Raw genomic sequence first — 19,375 nt, 5'->3', positions numbered from 1 at the left:
GCAATCGAAATTCCTCAGCTATAGTTTCTTGAAAAAGTTTGCGAAGCATGCTACTTCAGCAAACAAAAGCGAACCAATTTCAACAGAAATACGTCTCGTGCACGAGGTTTGATACATACAGATGTATGGGGTTATGCCCAGACCCGCAATACCAATGGTTCTACTTGACTTTCATCGACGACTACGGCAGATATTGTTGGGTCTACTTTCAAAAAGAGAAATCTGAAGTGTTTTTCACATTTCAAGAATTCAAAACCATGGTAGAAAACCAAACAGGCAGAAAGATCAAAGTCATGAGATCAAATAGAGGAGATAAATACATGTCTTCAGCATTCATGAACTTTTGCAGAAGTCACAACATTCAAAGACAATTCACTTGTGCAGATACTCCTCGGTAGAATGCAAGAGCTAAAAGGAAGAATGGGACTTTAGCAGACAGTGCTAAAGCAATGCTTAGTGAAAAGCGTTTTCCGAATCAGTATTGGGCAGAAGCAATAGCCACTGCAACCTATTTGCTTAATCGGCTTCCTACCGAACCGATACAAGGTATGACCTCTTATGAAGCATTCACTAGACACAAGCCACACATTGGGCATCTCCAAATAGCATATGCCCACATCCATGATGATCATCGTACAAAATTGGATGCGACGTCACGCAAATGCATCATGGTTGGCTACAGTGAAGAAAGAAAAGCATACAAGTTGTATAATCCCATCAACCGCAAGGTCATTATCTCCAGAGATGTAATCTTTGATGAGGAATCAGAATGGAAAACCTTAAATACACAGGAGATAGAAGCATCGACCTCACATTCATCTACAGAACAGGTTGATAAAGAAGAGCAAGAATTGCCAGAAACACTCCAAGCAGAGCCACAGCAGCTCAGATGGTCTACTAGGGATAGCAGACCACCAACCAGATTGACATATGCTCCGACAGACAAAGCAATTCAGGTTGAAACCACCAACTATGCTCTTATGACTACCATCATGGCTACAAAAGAGCCAGTGTACTTCGAAGATGCAGTAGACAAGTCAGAATGGCAAACTACTATAAAACAAGAAATGCATGGTTTGTATAAGAATAATACTTGGAAATTATGCGACCTTCCACCAGGAAAGAAGGCCATAGCAAACAAATGGATATACAAAGTGAAGTGAAGTACAATTCAGATGGCAGTATTCAAAGATGCAAAGCCAGACTAGTTGCAAAAGGATTTTCACAGCAATATGGTCAGGATTATGATGAGACTTATGCTCCAGTAGCAAAGATGGATTCCATACGGTTCTTGATATCACTACAAACACTCAGTAGATGGAATGAATATGAACTTGATGTCAAGATTGCATTTCTCATGCTTATTTAGACGAGGAAGTCTACATGCAACAACCAGCAGGTTATGTTGAACCAAGAAAGAAGAATAAGGTTTGCCATCTCAAGAAAAGTCTCTACGGCTTAAAGCAAGCACGCAGAAGTTGGTACAGCAGAATCGACAAGTATTTTGATGATCTGGAATACATGAAGTCCAATGCAGATCATACACTCTACTACAAAGTTCAAGGGGAAGACATTACTATTGCACTTTTATACGTAGATGATCTAATTGTGACAGGAAGCAAGGATAGCTTCAACAGAAAATTAAAACGAGACTTATCTGCAGAGTTCGACATGAAAGATCTTGGACTTAACTCAAGTATGTTGACAGTCTCCTGAAGAAGTCCCATATGACAGATTGCAAGATTACAGCCACTCCCATGGAATACAATTTGAAACTTACTAAAGATTTAGAAAAGCCTACAGTCAACGACAGGTTGTACAGGCAGCTCATCGGATCTCTTATATATCTGACTATCACACTGCCAGATATTTATTATGCAGTAAGCTCACTAGCACAGTTTATGGCAAATCTAAAACAGTCTCACTAGAATGCAACCAAAAGAGTATTGAGATACATCAGAGAAACAGGACAGTTTGGGATAGAATACAGAGGAAGTCATCCACGGTTGCATGGATACTATGACAATGACTAAGCCGGAGATCATGAGACCACGAGATCGACACAGGGATATGCATTTTTCCTTGGTCAAGGTGCTATATCATGGTTGTCAAACAAACAGCCAACTGTTTTTCTGTCTTCGACTGAAGCACGATATAGAGCACTCACTACAGGTGCATGTGAGGCTATATGGCTCAGAAGACTATTGTCAAAAACAGAGTACTTTAATGAGTCAAAGCCAACAACAATATACTGTGATAATCAATCGGCTCAAGCATTGGCCAAGAATCCAGCATATCACTCCAGGACAAAGCACATTGATGTCAGAGAGCACTTCATCAGAGAAAGGGTGTTACTTGGTGATATCACACTACAACATCATGATAGCAAAGAGAATGTTGCAGAAATCTTTACCAAACCACTCAGTAAAGAGCTATTCGAGCACACCGATTAGCTCTTGATTTGATGCAAAGGAAGGACATTGCCATCAAAGGGATGTGATGGAATGTAATGTTTAGTCCTTCTTCGATTCTCCAGAATCATCATCTTGAGGGAAGGCCTACTTCATGATGTTGATCTTAAGGGAAGGTGTTGACAGTTCACGCTCAACATCATGTGATCATGTGTGCATAGCACTGTCATGTGATCATATGTGCATAGTGCTAACCCAATAGAGTGCTATAAAGCAAAGGGTTAGATGCCCTAACCCTAACCCTAACCTAGATGCCCTAACCCTAACCCTAATCCTAAATGGGTTTGTATATATTCTACATTTTCAACTAAATCTAGTGTACAGTTAGTCATTTGTGGTGTGCTCTCTAGCTGTTCCCTCTCTCCTCATCTCCACTCTTCTCTCCCCTCTTCATATTTTGTCATTCTAGTATTTATTTATTTCTTTAGGAATGAAATCGGTATATACAACAAGGCTCACCCTTGTGCTCTTTTTAATTTTGTATCAGGAGGTAGACACACCGTCCTTCATAACCTCTTTTTTGTAGAAATGGTTGGCTGGCCCGTTTTGAGACCGCCACCGTTATGCTCATTGTATCAGTTATCTTCAGTCTCATAGACCTTCACGGTCTCCCGAAGACCTTAATAAACTTTCTTTCTTTCTTTCTGCCCCACAAAAGAGAGCAAGAGAACAAGATGATCACGGGCAGAAGAGAGGAGCTGATCAGGCTGGACAGCAGGAGAAAGGCAGCGTACAGCAGCGTTGAAAGTATCTCGGAATGTGTGCCAGCAGAAAAGAAAAGCCCGTACAGTCCACCTTGGAGAAAACTAGGAAAATCTGCACATACTGCTCCCGTAGAACCACCTTAAAGGCTCCATACAGTCCGTATGGAACCTATGGAGCAAGCTTAACAGCGTTGGAAAATGAGCCAGCCACCAATTAAGGTCCAAAATGCAAGGAAAAAACAGTCCGTATGGAACCTATGGAGCAAGCTTAGTAGCCTTGGAAAATGAGCCAGCCACCAATTAAGGTCCAAAATGCAGCCAAAAAACAGACGTACCCTTCACCTCGGGATGCGTGAAATGAACAAAAAGATCAACGTCAAAAGAAATCCGTACCTTAGCCTTAGAGGGAGAGGAAGGGGGCAGGTGTGGATGAGGAGCTGCCACGTGGCCCCCTCATTAATGCTCTAACCCACAAAAACCAATGAAACATTGGTTTGCCCCTCACATTAAAATCCTAACACTTCTAACCAATGAAACATTGGATTCTCTTGGACCTAACCTTTAGACCCCTCTAAACCTTGCCTTGCCCCTAGCATGTAGGCCTAGTGTGTGCACCTAGGGACTTTTGGAAAGTGTCCAGTGTCACAAGAAACATTTCAAGATTTTGACAAGCATTTCGTCTAGAAATGTGTAAAATAAATATATTTTATATAAATAATTTTATATTAATGATAAAAATAGTGTATTTTTTATAAATTATATTTCAAAAAAACTTCCACATTTCGCACGTTTCTTAGAAACGTTTCGGGCAGAAACGTTTCTTCATGTTTCTACTGCCCGAAACGCATTTTCTGATTACACTAGAAGTGTTGCTTCCCTTGGGCTAGTCCCCTAAGCCAAAGTTAGTCATGGTTCATAACTTCACGTCCCTGTGACAGCCATCTACAAGAAAGTTTGCTTCAAATTAACTAGATGCAAGCTCAAAATGGAGCCTGAAGATAATAGATATAAGAACCTAGCAAAACAACTCATGATGATGATCAACATGGCACTAGAAGGATTTTGGTGCAGCCATATGCTGCAATGGACGAAAATCTTGCAACAAAAGTAAAATTCTGCTGAAGACAACAAATTATAAGGAAAGATAATCTTAAAATAACATACATACATACATCATTTCTCCTTTGCAATAGTATCAATGATGTCACAAGAGCTCTTATATTTGGTCTTTCCCGGGGCTCATATTGCAAGCATCGTGAAGCCAAGCGTACAAGTTCTGTTGCTTCCTCACTTGTAAATTGCCCTTCTAAATGTGAATCCATCAAAGACAACATATTCCTCCCTTTTATCAAGTCCAAAGCCTACATCCTCCAAATAGAAAACATAAGTCTCTCTCTCTCTCTCTCTCTCTCTCTCTCTCTCTCTCTCCTTCTTCTTCTCACACACACACACACACACACATAGTATGATTATGGAGTTCTTCTAGCCAAATCAGACAAAACACCAGACCCATCACCAGGAGGCCACAACCAGTGTTAGCTCTGAGCACCTGATACTCTTTTGATATTTTGCTACTCTACTATTTTGTTCACTAGCTTAGTAATTTAGCTTTTAGCAAGGACCTTAGTGACCCTTTGCTTCAGCCCTTAGTGGCTTGTACGAGTTACCTTTTGGTTTTGCACTCTTGGCCACCGCCTGGTTTGTGTGTTCTTGCTGGTGCCGGTCTAGGGATCGCATCACTTAGCTCGTTAGACTAGTCAGGAATTTTTTATGGAGTGGACTTGATGGCACGACAGATGTTGCAGCAAGGGTGGCCTGGGAGACCATTATTCTCCCTACTTGAGAAGGGGACCTTAATATCATTGACCCGGACTTGCAGTGCAGGGCATTGCTTTGTAAGGTGGTGGTGAGGGGACTCATGCCTGGGCAAGAACCTTGGAAGGATTTCTTTTTTGGACGCATTCAGGCTTGCACACCTACCTTAGGAGATGATTGGGTGGACAGCCCTCGCTGGATTTTTACTTCCGCATCTCTCAGGTCTCCTGCCTCTCCTCTCATGACTGCCATCCTCAAAGCTTGGGGGAGCTTCAGGAACACTCTTCAAAGGGTTCCGCCCTCTACCCTTGAAGAGATTGATAGGCAGCCGATCATTTGGAATACTTGATGAGCATGGCAGACCTCTGGGCACTTCCCATTATATGCAGTGGTTTGGATGGGAGAGGGGCCCCGCCTACACAGTAGGCACTTGGAAGGCTTTTATCAGGCTACCTGAGGATCAGAGGCTACACTCCGTGAGTCACCTCAGAGGCGTAGCACGCAGGATTCAGCAGATAGATGCAGCCATCCCAGTGGATTGGACAGTTGAGATGCCTATTACTTCCACCACTTGGATGGGAGCTTTTACGAGGACTGCAGTTCCTCTACAGGTGATCGCTCTTCGAGGTCTCGAGGAAGATGCTCTAGTCTTTGACGTTGGGAATGGAGGTATACTCTCTAGATCCACAGATGATATTCTAGAGGTTGCCTTTCAGCCTGTCAAGATTGCTGGTTTTGTGGACCATGGAGTGAGCTTGCAGTGGTACTTAGACCCCGACCCTCTGCTCTTGGCCCTGGGATCCTGGAGGTTGTGGTTATATGGAGGTGCACCTATCAGGTGCTTGCAGTGGGACCCGGGAGAGTGGGAGTGGATAGATCATGGGCACCGAGAGAGGGGGATTCCCTTTTGTTGCTATTTACTATCAAGCTTTCCCTTGTAAACTACAGCTATTAGTTGTTTCACAACCCTTTTTCGTTTCACGGTTGGTAATGCCTGGAGATTTCAGCTTAGCAATAGAGGTTGGATTCCCTCCAGAGCCCCCCACTGGGATAGCTTCTTCATCACCACAGATTTGCGTAGGAATTTCTAGAGGAGGCTCTGGAAATCCCTCAAAAATAGAAAGATCACTCTTTTCTAAAGGCTTTCTATTCATGGAGGAATTGCAGTGAACCTGTGGAGATCACGATTTGGGGCTGATCCCACTTGCCCTCGCTGTCATTCTGCAGAGGAGTCCATGCGCCATTGCCTTTGGGACTGCAATCAAGCGAGAATTGTTTAGAAAGGAGTTGCTCGGATACTCAACATTTTTCATACTTCCCCTTTCTTCATGACTTGGGGCTCGGTCGCATGGTTATCCCTTACTGGGCCCCAAGTGTTTTATGAGGGTGAGCCTTCTTCTTGGGCACTCTTGATCCGCCAACAGGTGATAGAGCCCTGCTCTCTTCAGGATGTACCACATATTCCTTTCAGAGCTTCACATGTTTCAGTGGACACCACTTGGGAGATTTTGGCTACCATTTCCTCTTGGCACATTTGGAGAGCCAAATGCACAGAGGCCTTGGATGACACCCAGATACACCCATCACAGGTGTTCACGGGTATTTGGAGTGACACGGTTCACACTTTGATAGCCATATGGGCTAGCATGCAGGGCCCTTCACAGGCAGCCTCTTCTAGGAGGACTGTATTTCTTTGAGTTTGGAGGGGTTCTCCTTTTTTCTCGGAGGTTGCTACCGGATTGAGATGGCACTATCAGCCCCAATCCTTTCTTTTTGGCTCTGGAGCTTTTCATGCATTGCATGGTGTATCCCGTATTCCCGTATGGAGCTTGCTCTACCGGTTTTCTTTAATACTTAATAGAAGTCTCTTTTTTGCAAAAAAAAAAAGAAAAGAAATTGGGGCTTTTGTGATTGGGCTGCAATTTCTCAGTGTACAAGGTGTTTGGACACTTTGCAAGCAATTTTGGACTAAGATTGAGTCACATTGCTGACTTTACAATGTTTTTGGGCATCTGCAAGACATTTGGGTCCATTTTGAGCCTTTGATAGGCTGAGACAGCAAGCTGTCCTTTGGTTTTGGATAACCATTTTCCTATATTTGGATTTTTTAAAGGTGTTTTCCAGAGAGATCTAGCAGCGATTCAAGTGAATTTATGCTTGTGGGCTGTTGCATTTTGAGCCATTGATTGGCTGTTTTTTTCAGAAGTGGGGAGTTTGCATCAATATCCCAGCAAGGATTTGTGTTGTGCACCTTCACTCCCAGAAAGGGAATTTTTTGGTTGGTATTTGCTGCATTTCTCTGGTAGTTATGGCCCAGAACAATCCCAATGAAGTGTTTGGAGTCCTCACACAGGAGGATAAGTTGGAGGGTACCAACTACTCCCTATGGAGTTTATGGTTCACAATATCCTAGTTGGCAAACACTTATGGGACTATGTCAATGGGGATGAGCCACGCCCACAGAATGTGGTTGCACCTGCCACTCCTCAACAAGGTGGAGGAAGGGGTAGAGGACAAGCTCAAGGTGCAGGACCAGTGGTAGGTGCAGCAGCTGCTGCAATGGTGGCTCCTATACAAGATCAGAAAAGGTGGGATTCACATGATGCACTAGCACTTTCACCTATCTCCCATTCTATCAAAAGGTTTATCATTCCGCACATTCGGTCATGCAAGACCTTGAAGGCAGCTTGGGATATTTTGGAGAGTATGTTTTCAGCCTGCCGCAATGATGCTAGGGTCTCATTCCTGAAGAGAGAGTTGACTCATACTCATATGGATGAGGGTGACTATATGTATGCGCACCTCACTAAACTTTAGGATTTGACAGGGCAATTGTTGAATATTGATGAGATCATTCCAGATTCAGAGATGGTCACTACCACTCTGAATTCTCTTCCTAATCTTATCTTGGCTTTCACACCTCATTGAAATTTTCATTGAGGGGGGGTGGCAACACTCTCACTTTTCATGAGTTGATGGGACTTTTGTTGCAGGAAGAACAAACCAGAAAGAACATGGCTTCACGAGCTGATGAACATGCAATGCTTTCGAAATTCAAGCCCAAAGGGAAGGGGCAGCATAAGCAGCATGCAAATCAGTCTTCACATCAGAATAAAATAAAGCAGATTCTGGACAGCCTTCTCACAAGGCTAAAAATGATGCAGAGAAGCCCAAGAGAAAGGGTATATAGTTGCCTCACGGGCAGACGCATTGAATAAGGTCATCTATGAGAATCACCATCGATTTGTCCCACCTGATCATCCTAGATATGTTGCCCCTTGGAATGAAGTCCTCCCACAATCACTCACCGCGGGAGATTGGATGAGAATTTGGGACGGTTCCACGACACCTCCACCACTTGGCATGAGCCGGTAAGGGTTTGTAACTATTGTGTGCTATATTGGCTGGAAATAAAGATTGCCCGCTAACACCAACTTTTGTTTAGATCCTCCATCTTTTATCGTTTACCATATTGGTCCCACCTCAAGATCAATCACTTGCTTGATCCCATGCATATCTTCAAGAATGTGGCATCTACCATTTGGGAGCATTTGAATGGGACACGAGATTCCGTAGGCATAAGGAAGGATCTACATACCACAGGGAGGATGCGTGAAGCTTGGCCACAAGAGAGACCAAATGGGCGTGTTTTTTTACCTCGTGCACCGTGGATGTTATCAAAGCTAGAGATGGCGACGCTCCAAACGGGCCTCGCAGCCCGAGAGTGGGCTGCCCCCGGAAATGCTCCGTCTACCCTTACTGCGGTCAGTCATGGGATGCCTTCCCGCACTTGGATGTAGCCTAGTTGGCAGTGTGCCAACTCTATCTAAAGCCGTCCAGCCATCAGGCCACACATGGTCCCCATCTGGTGTCCAAACTAGGACCTACCAGATAACCGAGCTACTCAAATGCCTTCTCCTCATATGGGGGGCTTACAAGTAGAGTTAGCTAGTTCCCGCGTAGTTACACGAGAGTGGAGCATTGATATCTAACAGATACTACAAATCTATGTATAGCTATTGAAGTTGAATTTCTTTCTGTAATCTTTTCTTTCAAATATGGAGTGTGTTATTGCCCAATCCTTTGAATGTCATGTGTGAATTGCTATTGGTTTACACATATTTTTACTGAAGAGGGGGCAGTACGTGCAGCTCATTCATAGTGATATCTATGGTCCCATGAGGACTCCTGCATTGGGTGGTTATCTCTATTATGTCACATTTATTGATGACTAGTCAAACTACACTTGGGTTTATGGTTTGAAGAAAAAATCAGATGTATTTAAGCATTTTCGACACTTTGTTGCCAAGGTTGAGAATGAAACAGGCCTCACGATTCAGATTCTACGCACAGATAGAGGGGGCGAGTATACGTCTCATGAATTTGAGGCTTATTTGAAAGAGAAGGGCATCACACATCAACTAACAATGAGGCTTACCCCTCAACAAAATCGCAAAGCTGAGCGAAAAAATCGAACTCTTATGGAGATGGATAGATGCATGCTTACAAGCAAAAAGTTGCCTCACCGGTTTTGGCTTGAAGGCTTTGAGAGCAAAAACTCCTTATGAAGTTTGGCATGGCAGAAAGCCTTCAGTGGATCATTTTGGCTCCCACTACGGCTTTGACAACAAAAACTCCTTATGAAGTTTGGCATGGCAAAAAGCCTTCAGCGGATCATTGTCGTGTCTTTGGATGTCTTGCCTATGCTCATGTGCCTGTTGAGTTTCAACATAAGCTGTCCGACAAGGCAATTAAGTGCATATTTGTTGGGTATAGTGCCGAGAGCAAAGGTTACCGTCTCTACAATCCTGCTTCTCGCAAGATTTTTGTTAGCAAAGATGTAATCTTTTCTGAAAATTCAGCGCATACACATGCTGAATTTAATCTTCCAGCTTCTTCCATCTCAGATGATGTTTTTGAGGGATAGTGTTACGCTCAAGTCGAGGTAACATGACCTCGGAAGGGTCAGTCAACATTTTCTTTTCAAGGATCAATGTTTGTATTATATTTGTTTGGGCTTCATGTAAATGATCAAAAAGGAATAAAGGTCAAGGTCCTTGGTGAGGGTGACATGGCACTAGACTAGGTGGATCTAAGGCTAAGGGACCTAAATGCATGAAATGTGCCAAAGGGCAAATAGTTTTAATGATATCCCAAGAGAGGGGTAAATGATGCATTAAGGAAGGACCCTAAAATGAAGGCATGTGGCATACTAGATCCATCTAGGGAATTTTGGGGCTTGGTTGAATTGTGTGAGCAAGAGCTTCATGTAACGATTCTAAGGAAGAAAAGAAAGCTGACTACTACCATCGAGATTTGGTTGGGAGGTGATTGTACGTGCCAGCGCCTGTGATTCGATGTAAGCTAGGAGTAAACAAGATTTCATGTGATATTTATCATCTCTTCGCTAAGCCTTAGCGTGCTACCACCGGAAAGACAATAAAGGAGCGGGGAGCTTATATTACGATTCAGAGAAAAGGCTAAGAGCGGCGCACACGTTCGTTTACGGATTATTACCTGTAGGACTAGCTGACCGTAATAATTCGGTATCTTTCGTTGTTGAGGGAAGATGTGGAAGACGGGATTACAGAAGCCTGTGAGCATGGGCTAGTATTACAATTACTGTGATTCCGTTCGTCATCTTGCAGCTAGCTTAGGGCCATGGAACTGATCTAGACATCCACGACGAACCACTTAAAGGAACTCTGGCTTTTGATATCTGTGTTACGTGGAGGTCCTTCAACGTTATCGATGCTGGGTGAGAGAAAAAAAAAACGTAGTGCTGTGGATTTTGCAAAGTCATGGAAATGAAGAGACTTGCGAACATGATAAATGATCATGCTCTTCTTAGTTCGCAATAGCTCATCAACGTTGGGGCTGCGTAGAACAACTCGATTGACAGGGGACACGTTGGTTAAGGTCGTTGAACCTTAAGGTCGTTGGCCACATTAGCTAAGCAAGACAGCTTATAAATGCAAAATGGGTCTCCAAGGAAGGTGTAGCTGAACCACAGCAGGAACAACTTGATCTCTCTATGCTAGATGGATGACCAGGGGGTTCTCTATGCCTTCTAAGTGTTGTTGGAGTATATGCTCGTTTGTTTGCCTTGGCGTTTGAGTTATTTCATGCTCTTCTTAGTTCGCAATAGCTCATCAACGTTGGGGCTGCGTAGAACAACTCGATTGACAGGAGACACGTTGGTTAAGGTCGTTGAACCTTACAGGTATCCGATGGCTCGGATCGATGATTTGCTAGATGCATTACATGGAGCCTTAATTTTTAGTAAGATAGATCTTAAATGTGGCTACCATCAGATCCGTATTAGAGCCAAGGATGTACATAAAACCGCTTTTAGAAGCAGGTTTGGACATTATGAGTTTTTGGTAATGCCCTTTGGACTTACCAATGCTCCAGCTACATTCGTCATGCTTATGAACGATTTACTACGTCCGTATATCGAAAAGTTTGTAGTACACTTTATTGACAATATTTTGGTATTCAGTAAAAGTATTACTGAGCATCATGAACACTTAAGAATAGTGTTTAATACTTTGAGGAAAGCTAGTCTTTATGTAAATAAAAAGAAAACTATACTGTATATGGTAAGACTTGAATATTTAGGATTCATAATTATTCCTGAGGGGGTAGAAATGGATCCAAAGAAAGTGGCTGCGATACTCACTTGGCCAATCCCTCAGAGTTTGGCCGCTTTGCGATCATTCTTGGGATTTGTCCAATTTTATCGAAGGCATATCAAAGGATATTCCGAAATAGTATCGCCATTGACTGATCTGACCTCAAATAAAGTACCTTTTATATGGGGACAGAATCAACAAGAAAGTTTTAACGCCGTGAAACAAGCTGTGGTCTCAGGACCGGTGTTAAAAATAGTTGATCCCCAGAAACCGTTTTTCCTTGAAACCGATGCAAGTGGCATTGCGGTAGGAGCAGTTCTTCTCCAAGAGGGAAGGCCAGTAGCCTTTGAAAGCAAGAAGCTTTCTCCCTCTCAACAAAATTGGCCAACTCATGAATTAGAGTTATATGATGTTGTCCATGCTTTGAAAACATGGAGACATTATTTGTATGGATCAGAGTTTTAAGTTGATGTTGATCATGATACTCTGAAACATTTTTGTAAACAACCTGACTTGAGAGACCGCCAAGCTAGGTGGGCAAAACTCATGCAGGAGTTTAATTTGACGATTCGGTACTGAAGAGGAAAGGATAATAAAGTTACTAATGCGTTGTCACGCATTATGCATAATATGAGTTTCACGATATTAGAGAGTGCTCTAATGACCGAGATTAAAGAAACTCAAAAGGTGGACGAGTTCGTCCAAAGCCTTTGGCCTAAGGCTCATGTGTTCAAACCCGGGGAAAAGGATGACCTGGCATCCAGTAAAGGCCAAACTTATGCAAGATATGCCATAAGGGATGGTATGCTGAAAAGAAATGGCAAGGTAGTAGTACCTAATCAGAATGATCTCAGGCAGAGAGTCATTCAACAATGCCATGATAGCCCATATGCGGGACATCCAGGAGTCGAGAAGACATATGATCTCGTGAAGCGAGATTTCTTTTGGCCAAAAATGAGAAAGCATATTCATGAATATGTGACACGTTTTTCGTGTCAAGTAAGTAAGGCAGAGCGGGTGAAGCCACTCGGACTTTTACAGCCCTTGGAGAAACCACTAGGTAGGTGGGAGAGCATTTCCATGGACTTTATTGTAGGTCTTCCTACGACACAAGGTGGATATAATTCTATCCTTGTGGTGGTTGATCGTCTTACCAAGATGGCTCACTTCATTCCAACTAGAGAGTCTGTTAGTGCCCCGCAAGTGGCGGATTTGTTTATTAGACATATATTTCGTTTGCATGGATTACCCAAATCCATAGTGTCAGACAGGGATGTCAAATTTACCGATCATTTTTGGACTGCGGTGTTTGAGACACTAAGGACTAACTTGAGTAGTGGGGATCGTCCAGAAACGGATGGTCAGACGGAAAGAATCAACCAAATGTTAGAGGATATGCTTAGAGCATATGTGTCATTGAGGCAACATACATGGGACAAGTGGTTGCCATTGTTAGAATTTGCCTACAATGGTAGAAAACATTCCACTACAGGGCTCAGTCCATTTGAGTTGAACTATGATTATAGACCAGCGAATCCAACTATAGTTGGAGTACCTCAAAAAGTGCCTAGTGCCGCGAACATTGTGATCCAAATGCGGGAGATGCTAGCACTTGCGAGAGCTAACATCCGCCAAGCTATGGATAGAGCTAAGGCGTATGTGGATGAAAACCGATCCGCTAGAGAATTTAAGGAAGGAGAAAAAGTTTTTCTCAGAGTTCCTTCGCACTCTACATCTTTGACCGCAGGAGAGTGTGCTAAGTTATCACCTCGATATTATGGGCCATGGTTAATTCTAAAAAGAATAGGCAAGGTAGCCTATAAATTAGAATTGCCACAGGGTTGTAAGGTGCACCCAGTGTTTCATGTTTCTCGCTTAAAGAAATTTTTGCATACAGGCGACTCACTAATCGAAGGTGTTGTTTTGTTTCAGGAGATAGAGGATAATGCAAGACGGAAACCAACAAGAATCCTAGACCGAGGAACAATGCAAGTACGCAATCGGAAGATACGCACGGTGTTGGTTGCATGGCCTGGTCTACCTCTATCAGAAGCTACCTGGGAATCCGTATACCAGTTACACAGAGTGTTCCCAGACTTTATCATTGAGGACGCTAATGCCTGAAGTAGGAAGGAATGTTACGCTCAAGTCGAGGTAACATGACCTCGGAAGGGTCAATCGACATTTTCCTTTCAAGGATCAATGTTTGTATTATATTTGTTTGGGCTTCATGTAAATGATCAAAAAGAAATAAAGATCAAGGTCCTTGGTGAGGGTGACATGGCACTCGACTAGGTGGATCTAAGGCTAAGGGACCTAAATGCATGAAATATGCCAAGGGGCAAATAGTTTTAATGATATCCCAAGAGAGGGGTAAATGATGCATTAAGGATGGACCCTAAAATAAAGGCATGTGGCATACTAGATCCATCTAGGGAATTTTGGGGCTTGGTGGAATTGTGTAAGCAAGAGCTTCACGTAACGATTCTAAGGAAGAAAAGAAAGCTGACTACTACCACCGAGATTTGGTTGGGAGGTGATTCTACCTGTTAGCGCCCGTGATTCGATGTAAGCTAGGAGTAAACAAGATTTTGTGTGATAGATAGCTACCCATTGCATTGGGTTCTAGAGCTGATATCCCTACTGAAAATCAGATTTTACAGCAAGCTCCTCTTGTTCCACATGCCCCGATTCAGCCTCAAGCTAATTTAGTTCCACCACAAGAAGTGGAAGATGCCATCAGCCAGGAAAGGACAGATATACACGCAGCAAAATCAGTTCCTCGTTGGTTGCTCCAAACTCTCAAGGAGAGTAGGCTTGATGCTCCTTTGCCTAGAAGAACTGGTAGTGCATCCAGACAAGCAAAGGGATCACATTTTGTGGATTCAGTTTTTATAGGTGCACTTTTGGATGAAGAAGAGCCAGACGCTTTTAAGGAGGCTCAAGACAATGTGCATTGGATGAATGCCATGAAGGATAAGTTGCAGTCCATTGATACGAATCAGACTTGGATTTGCCACTAGGGAAGAATGCCATAAGTACCAAATGGTTTTCAAGGTAAAGCGAAAGCCAGATGGGTGTATTGACAAGTACATGGCATTCAAATAGACCGTCTCCCCCCCTTTCACTGTATCTTGGATGCCCTTGACCCCTTGGTCCTGCAGAATGAGATCAACCGCATTATGCGGTTGGACCTACTCCAGCTCCATACGTCACACACAGGGGGGAGAAGAGACCAGAACAAGATCCAGTTATACCACGACCAATTCTTGAGAGTATCAAAGGATGGAATGATTGTCAGACTCCACCATTGGACAGATGCAGGTCTCGTCACATCAGCTGAGGCTTAAGGCAGGGAGAGTCACAAGTACACCTAGAGAGCAATGGATCTACAAGCTATGCACGTTGAGGGAAGGAGCATTTCCCATGTATTTGCTCAGTTTATTATGAGATTCAAGTACAATACCACTATCTCTTTCAGAAGGGGCGCAGTTTTTTTTCCCAACGAAAGGTAAATTCTATTAATGCTTCGAAAAACCATACAACCAGCTTCCACAAAGAGCTATCAATAAAAACAAGAAACCGGACAGGTTGCCGAGTTACAAGGACAACAACCGTTTTCGGACCTCGCCTATAGAGATTCCAAAACAGGAGCTAGCAATTATGGTGGTGGTCCCTATACCCGACGAATACCCCTCGCGGACATGGTGTAAAAGTTGCATGCCGGCCAAATCTAGCGGAAGCACTCCAGTCTCTCGACTGTCGCCCTCAAGCAGTAGAGGGACACGGTTTTAGGCCTCTCTCCGACTAATTCACTTTCAGGAGCAAGTCTAGGTTGGCCTGTATCTGATGGAGATGCGATGACATAGAGAGACCCTAGGGAGCTCCCGACCCTACTTGGAGATGATATAGACCTTGCCGACGCCTCCGACACCCTTGTCTCAGTGGTATAGGATGCCACTACCATATCCTTTCCCACGACCCAATCCATGCGGCTCTGAGATGGCAATCAGTGCGAGAGCACTCTGATGTGAGAGCCATAGTGAACGTGAGCTCCTGCAAGCTTCCCCTCCCCCTCCGTACCTCTACCTCCCCCTAGCCCCTCCTTGCCTCGCCCTCTCCCGCCCCTACCCCTCCGCCCTCACCTCCCCTCACCCGCCGCTGCCACCGCGCCCTCCCTCGCCACACCCGCCCCACCTCCGCCTCACCCCTGCCCTCTGTCCTCACCCCCCCCTCGCACCTCCGTCTCTCCCCCCCCTCACCGCAGCCCCCCCCCCCTCACCCCTCACTCCCCGCCTCACCCCCGCCTCGCTCCGCCCCCCCTCGCCATGCTCCACCCCCGCCCCCGCTACCGCTCCGCTCACCCCCGCCCCGCTACCCCTTCCGCTCCACCCCGCTACCCCTTCGCTCCACCCCGCCCCTCTACTGCTCCGCTCACCCCCCGCCTCCCATTCCGCCCCCTCACCCCTTGCCTTCCGCCCCCGCCCCCTCTCGCCTCTCCGCCCTTCCGTTCCACCCCCCCCTTCCCCTCCCGCCTTCACCCCCGCCCCCCCCGTCCATTCGCTCCACCCCGCCCCTCCGTCCCACCCTTCCCCCCGCCCCCCGTTCGTCCTCTCGCCCCACTCCGCCTCTCCCCCGCCCCCGCTTCCGCTCCCGCCTCCCCACCTCACCCGTTCCCCGCCTCCACTCCTCCACCCCGCGCCACCTCCGTTCCCGCCACACCCAGGCTCCACCCTCCCGCTTCTACCCCCCCCTTTTTGGGTGGCAGCCTCTTCCTCATCGGAAGCCTCGCAGTTTGTCTTGGCGGTATGGCGGCTCCCTGCCCGAAACCGGAGGCCCAGACGGTCCCTCCCTCTCCAGATGCCTACCGCGTCATCCTGACAGAGCAACAATCATCTCGGGTTCAAAAGGTTGCCAATGACTTTGCCCTTACCTCTGTCTATGGCAAAGTCATTGGACATTCCCCCTCCAAATCAGCCATCAGGGACTGGCTCCAGTCCACTCTCATGCTAGAGGATGGCCATATTGAGGAGGTGGCCCTTATGGGAAGGGGCATCTTCTGGCTTAAACTCTCCAATGCGAAAGCTGCGAGCAACCTGATTGCTGGCTCCCCCACGTCAGTGGATGGAAAGATTATCATGATAGTCCCGTGGTATCGTGGATTCAGCGCAGCAGATTTGATGCTCGGTTCCGTATACCTTGCCATCCAGTGACGCTAGTTTTTCCTGGTCTTGCTGCTGAGCTGCGGCCGATTGTTAGGGACCTGGGCTCCCACTTTGGCTGGGTTATGCACGATACTTTCGCCGATGCGGTGACTACGGCAGGAGCCCCCCGAGTCCGTGTGGCTGTGGCGGATCCTGCGACTCTCCCGGCAGTGATCGAGATCGTGACAGGTGCCGGCAGCATCACCCAGAGCATGGTAGTCACCGGACAGCCAGGACAGTGTCTGAGGTGTCACGGCTTTGGGCACCTGGCGGCTCTTTGCCCACGCTTCGCCAGCTCTTCTCGGCCTCCCCCGCCCCCCCCTCTCCGCCCCCGCCCCCCCCTCCGGGCAGCCACGCCAGGAGGAGCAGAGGCAGCCGGAGCCCGGACCAGAGATAGCTGGCGGCTGGACTGAGGTTAGAAGGAAAAGAGGAAAGAACAAGAAGATTTCTGATAAAGGCAAGGAGGCAGAGGTTACCCAGCCTGCAGCTGCACCTCAGAGACCTGACAGGCAGCCGCCCCAGGGACATGGGAGAGCATCTTCTTCGACGGTAGCCCGCCCTCCACAGCCTCAGGTCCCCCTCTCTTCCTCTCCCCAGCCTCATCCCATTCAGCCCCAGCCCATCCCCCAACTGCACCCCATATCTCCCGACCCGCAACTTCAGCCCCCTCCTCGTCCACCTCAGTCTTCTCCCCCTACTTCTCAGCCCCAGCTCCAGATGCAGCCCCATCCCTCCCCCCCCTGCCTCTTTCAGCTCTCCCGCAGAGCTAGCTGCACCGACGGTTCCTCAGCTGAGGGCAGGCCCCGCCCCCCCTCCTCCTCCTCCTCCGCTAGCCGCCCCTGAGGAGTCTGAGCTGCCTATCCCCCAGCCTCCTCCCCCCCCCCTCCGCTGGCAGGACACCCTGAGTCTACACCACCACCGGAGCAGGCTTCTCCGTCCACTAGCCCCTCAGTGGCAGACTCTGACAGGCCTCAGCTTCAGGAGATAGAGCTCCCCCGCGACTTTTACAGATCTGGCCCCTGGGACTACTTGGATGTGGCCGACCTCGGGACCTTCCCTGCTTGCCTCGACATCAGTATCTTCCTGCTTTGCAAAGGGGCGGATGGGAAGATAGCCGCCTTGGCCCCTAGGGATGGCCCTAGCTTTGCTTTCACGTTCCTTAGCGACGGCACCGAGACCTGGACAGACGACTCGGTCTGGGAGGCTCTCAGGGAGCAGACGCATGCTCAGGTGTGCTCCTGGATAGGCCCGTCCGGTGGGCAGCTTCTCGAGACTCAGTGGTCCGAGGGTGACATGCGCCTGCGGTGGCGTTGCGCCGCCAAACGCTTCAGACTGATTGTGATCCTCAGGCCCCCCTGTCTTGGCCCCTCCCCCAAGATGTCAGAGCCTGGACTCCTCAGAAACTCCGTGCCTTCTACGGGATGTCCACCTCAGAGATCTCGAGCTAGCTCGAGAAAGCCTTCGTTCATGGTACCAAAGGCCTCTCGCCTTTGCTGAAGGTGTTGAAGGACGGGCAGGACGACACCGCTTCCCCCTCCAAACCTTCCCATAAGCGCCAGCGCCTCCACTCTGAAATGTCAGCTTCTTCTTCGACTTCGACCGCAAGCAGACAGTTGTTCGCAGCCTCCCAGTCCTCACCATGAGCCTACACCTCGTATCCTGGAATGTGAACGGGTTTCACTCTTCTGGCACCCGTGGTCCTAGGAAGCTCATTTTGAGACAGGAACTTCAGCCAGCAGTGATTGGTCGTTTGGATGTACTTCTGCTCCAGGAGCACAAGCTTTCGGCGGCTCACTCCCGTAGATGCCGGAAGATTCTCCCGGGTCGCTCTCACACTTATTGGGTGCCCTCGATCGGCGCACTGGGGAGGAGTGGTGGTGTCTGTACTTCCGTGGGAGAGCAGCTAGCCCAGGGAGTTTTCGGTCATGGCACGTTGATACCAGGTCGTGCCCTTTGGGTAGGCCTGGAACTGGAGGGCTCCAGAGTTGGAATCCTCAACATTTATGCTCCCACAGATCTCCGTTGTAGAGCCACCTTCTGGAGGACACTTACAGGGATTCTCCCAGACATGGATTCCTGGATTGTTGGAGGTGACTTCAACAATCTGGAGACCTTGGAGGACCAGCAAGGCAGAGGAACGGAGTTTACAGGTATGTCTCAGGCAGAGCAGTCCGCTTGGGACTCTTTTATATTTGCGACAAGAGGAAGGGACTGCTGGCGAGACCTGTCCTTTCAACGTTGGCACAGGAGCTTGGACTTCTCGTGGGGCTTCCGCAGGGAAGGAGACAGGCTCCTGGAGAGGCTGGATAGATTTTATGTTAGTGATTGGGCCATCAGCAGAGGCAGAAAGGCCGGTATAGTTCCAGGGACGACACTTTCCGACCATGCGCCTGTGCTCTTATCATTAGATTCAGCAGCTCAGGCCCTTCCCCCCCGCTCATGCCGGATTCCCGACTCCATTTTCTCGAGGGAGGACGTGCGCAGCAGTATTTGCAGTCTTTGGGACAGAGACTGGGGCGAGTGCGCGGATCTGGTTGATTCGGTGG

At 47.1% G+C, this 19,375-nt stretch overlaps 1 protein-coding gene across 1 annotated transcript in view; it reads right to left on the bottom strand.

The window, feature by feature from the left end:
* Positions 1-19,375, bottom strand: part of LOC147882325 (serine/threonine-protein kinase BSK1-like) — a 173,685-nt gene that overhangs the window by 67,281 nt on the left and 87,029 nt on the right. The window contains exon 7 of the mRNA XM_087400973.1: positions 4,348-4,536. Coding sequence (XP_087257099.1) covers positions 4,348-4,536 — 189 coding nt within the window. The remainder of the gene's footprint in view (positions 1-4,347; positions 4,537-19,375) is intronic.

Source organism: Dipteris shenzhenensis, chromosome 29 (assembly GCF_047967505.1).
Source record: "Dipteris shenzhenensis isolate YYH24624 ecotype China chromosome 29, Dip_SZ_1.0, whole genome shotgun sequence".
Classification (NCBI taxonomy): domain Eukaryota; kingdom Viridiplantae; phylum Streptophyta; class Polypodiopsida; order Gleicheniales; family Dipteridaceae; genus Dipteris; species Dipteris shenzhenensis.
Note: the sequence above shows the minus strand (reverse complement) of the source record. Positions and strands in the feature narration are given on the sequence as shown.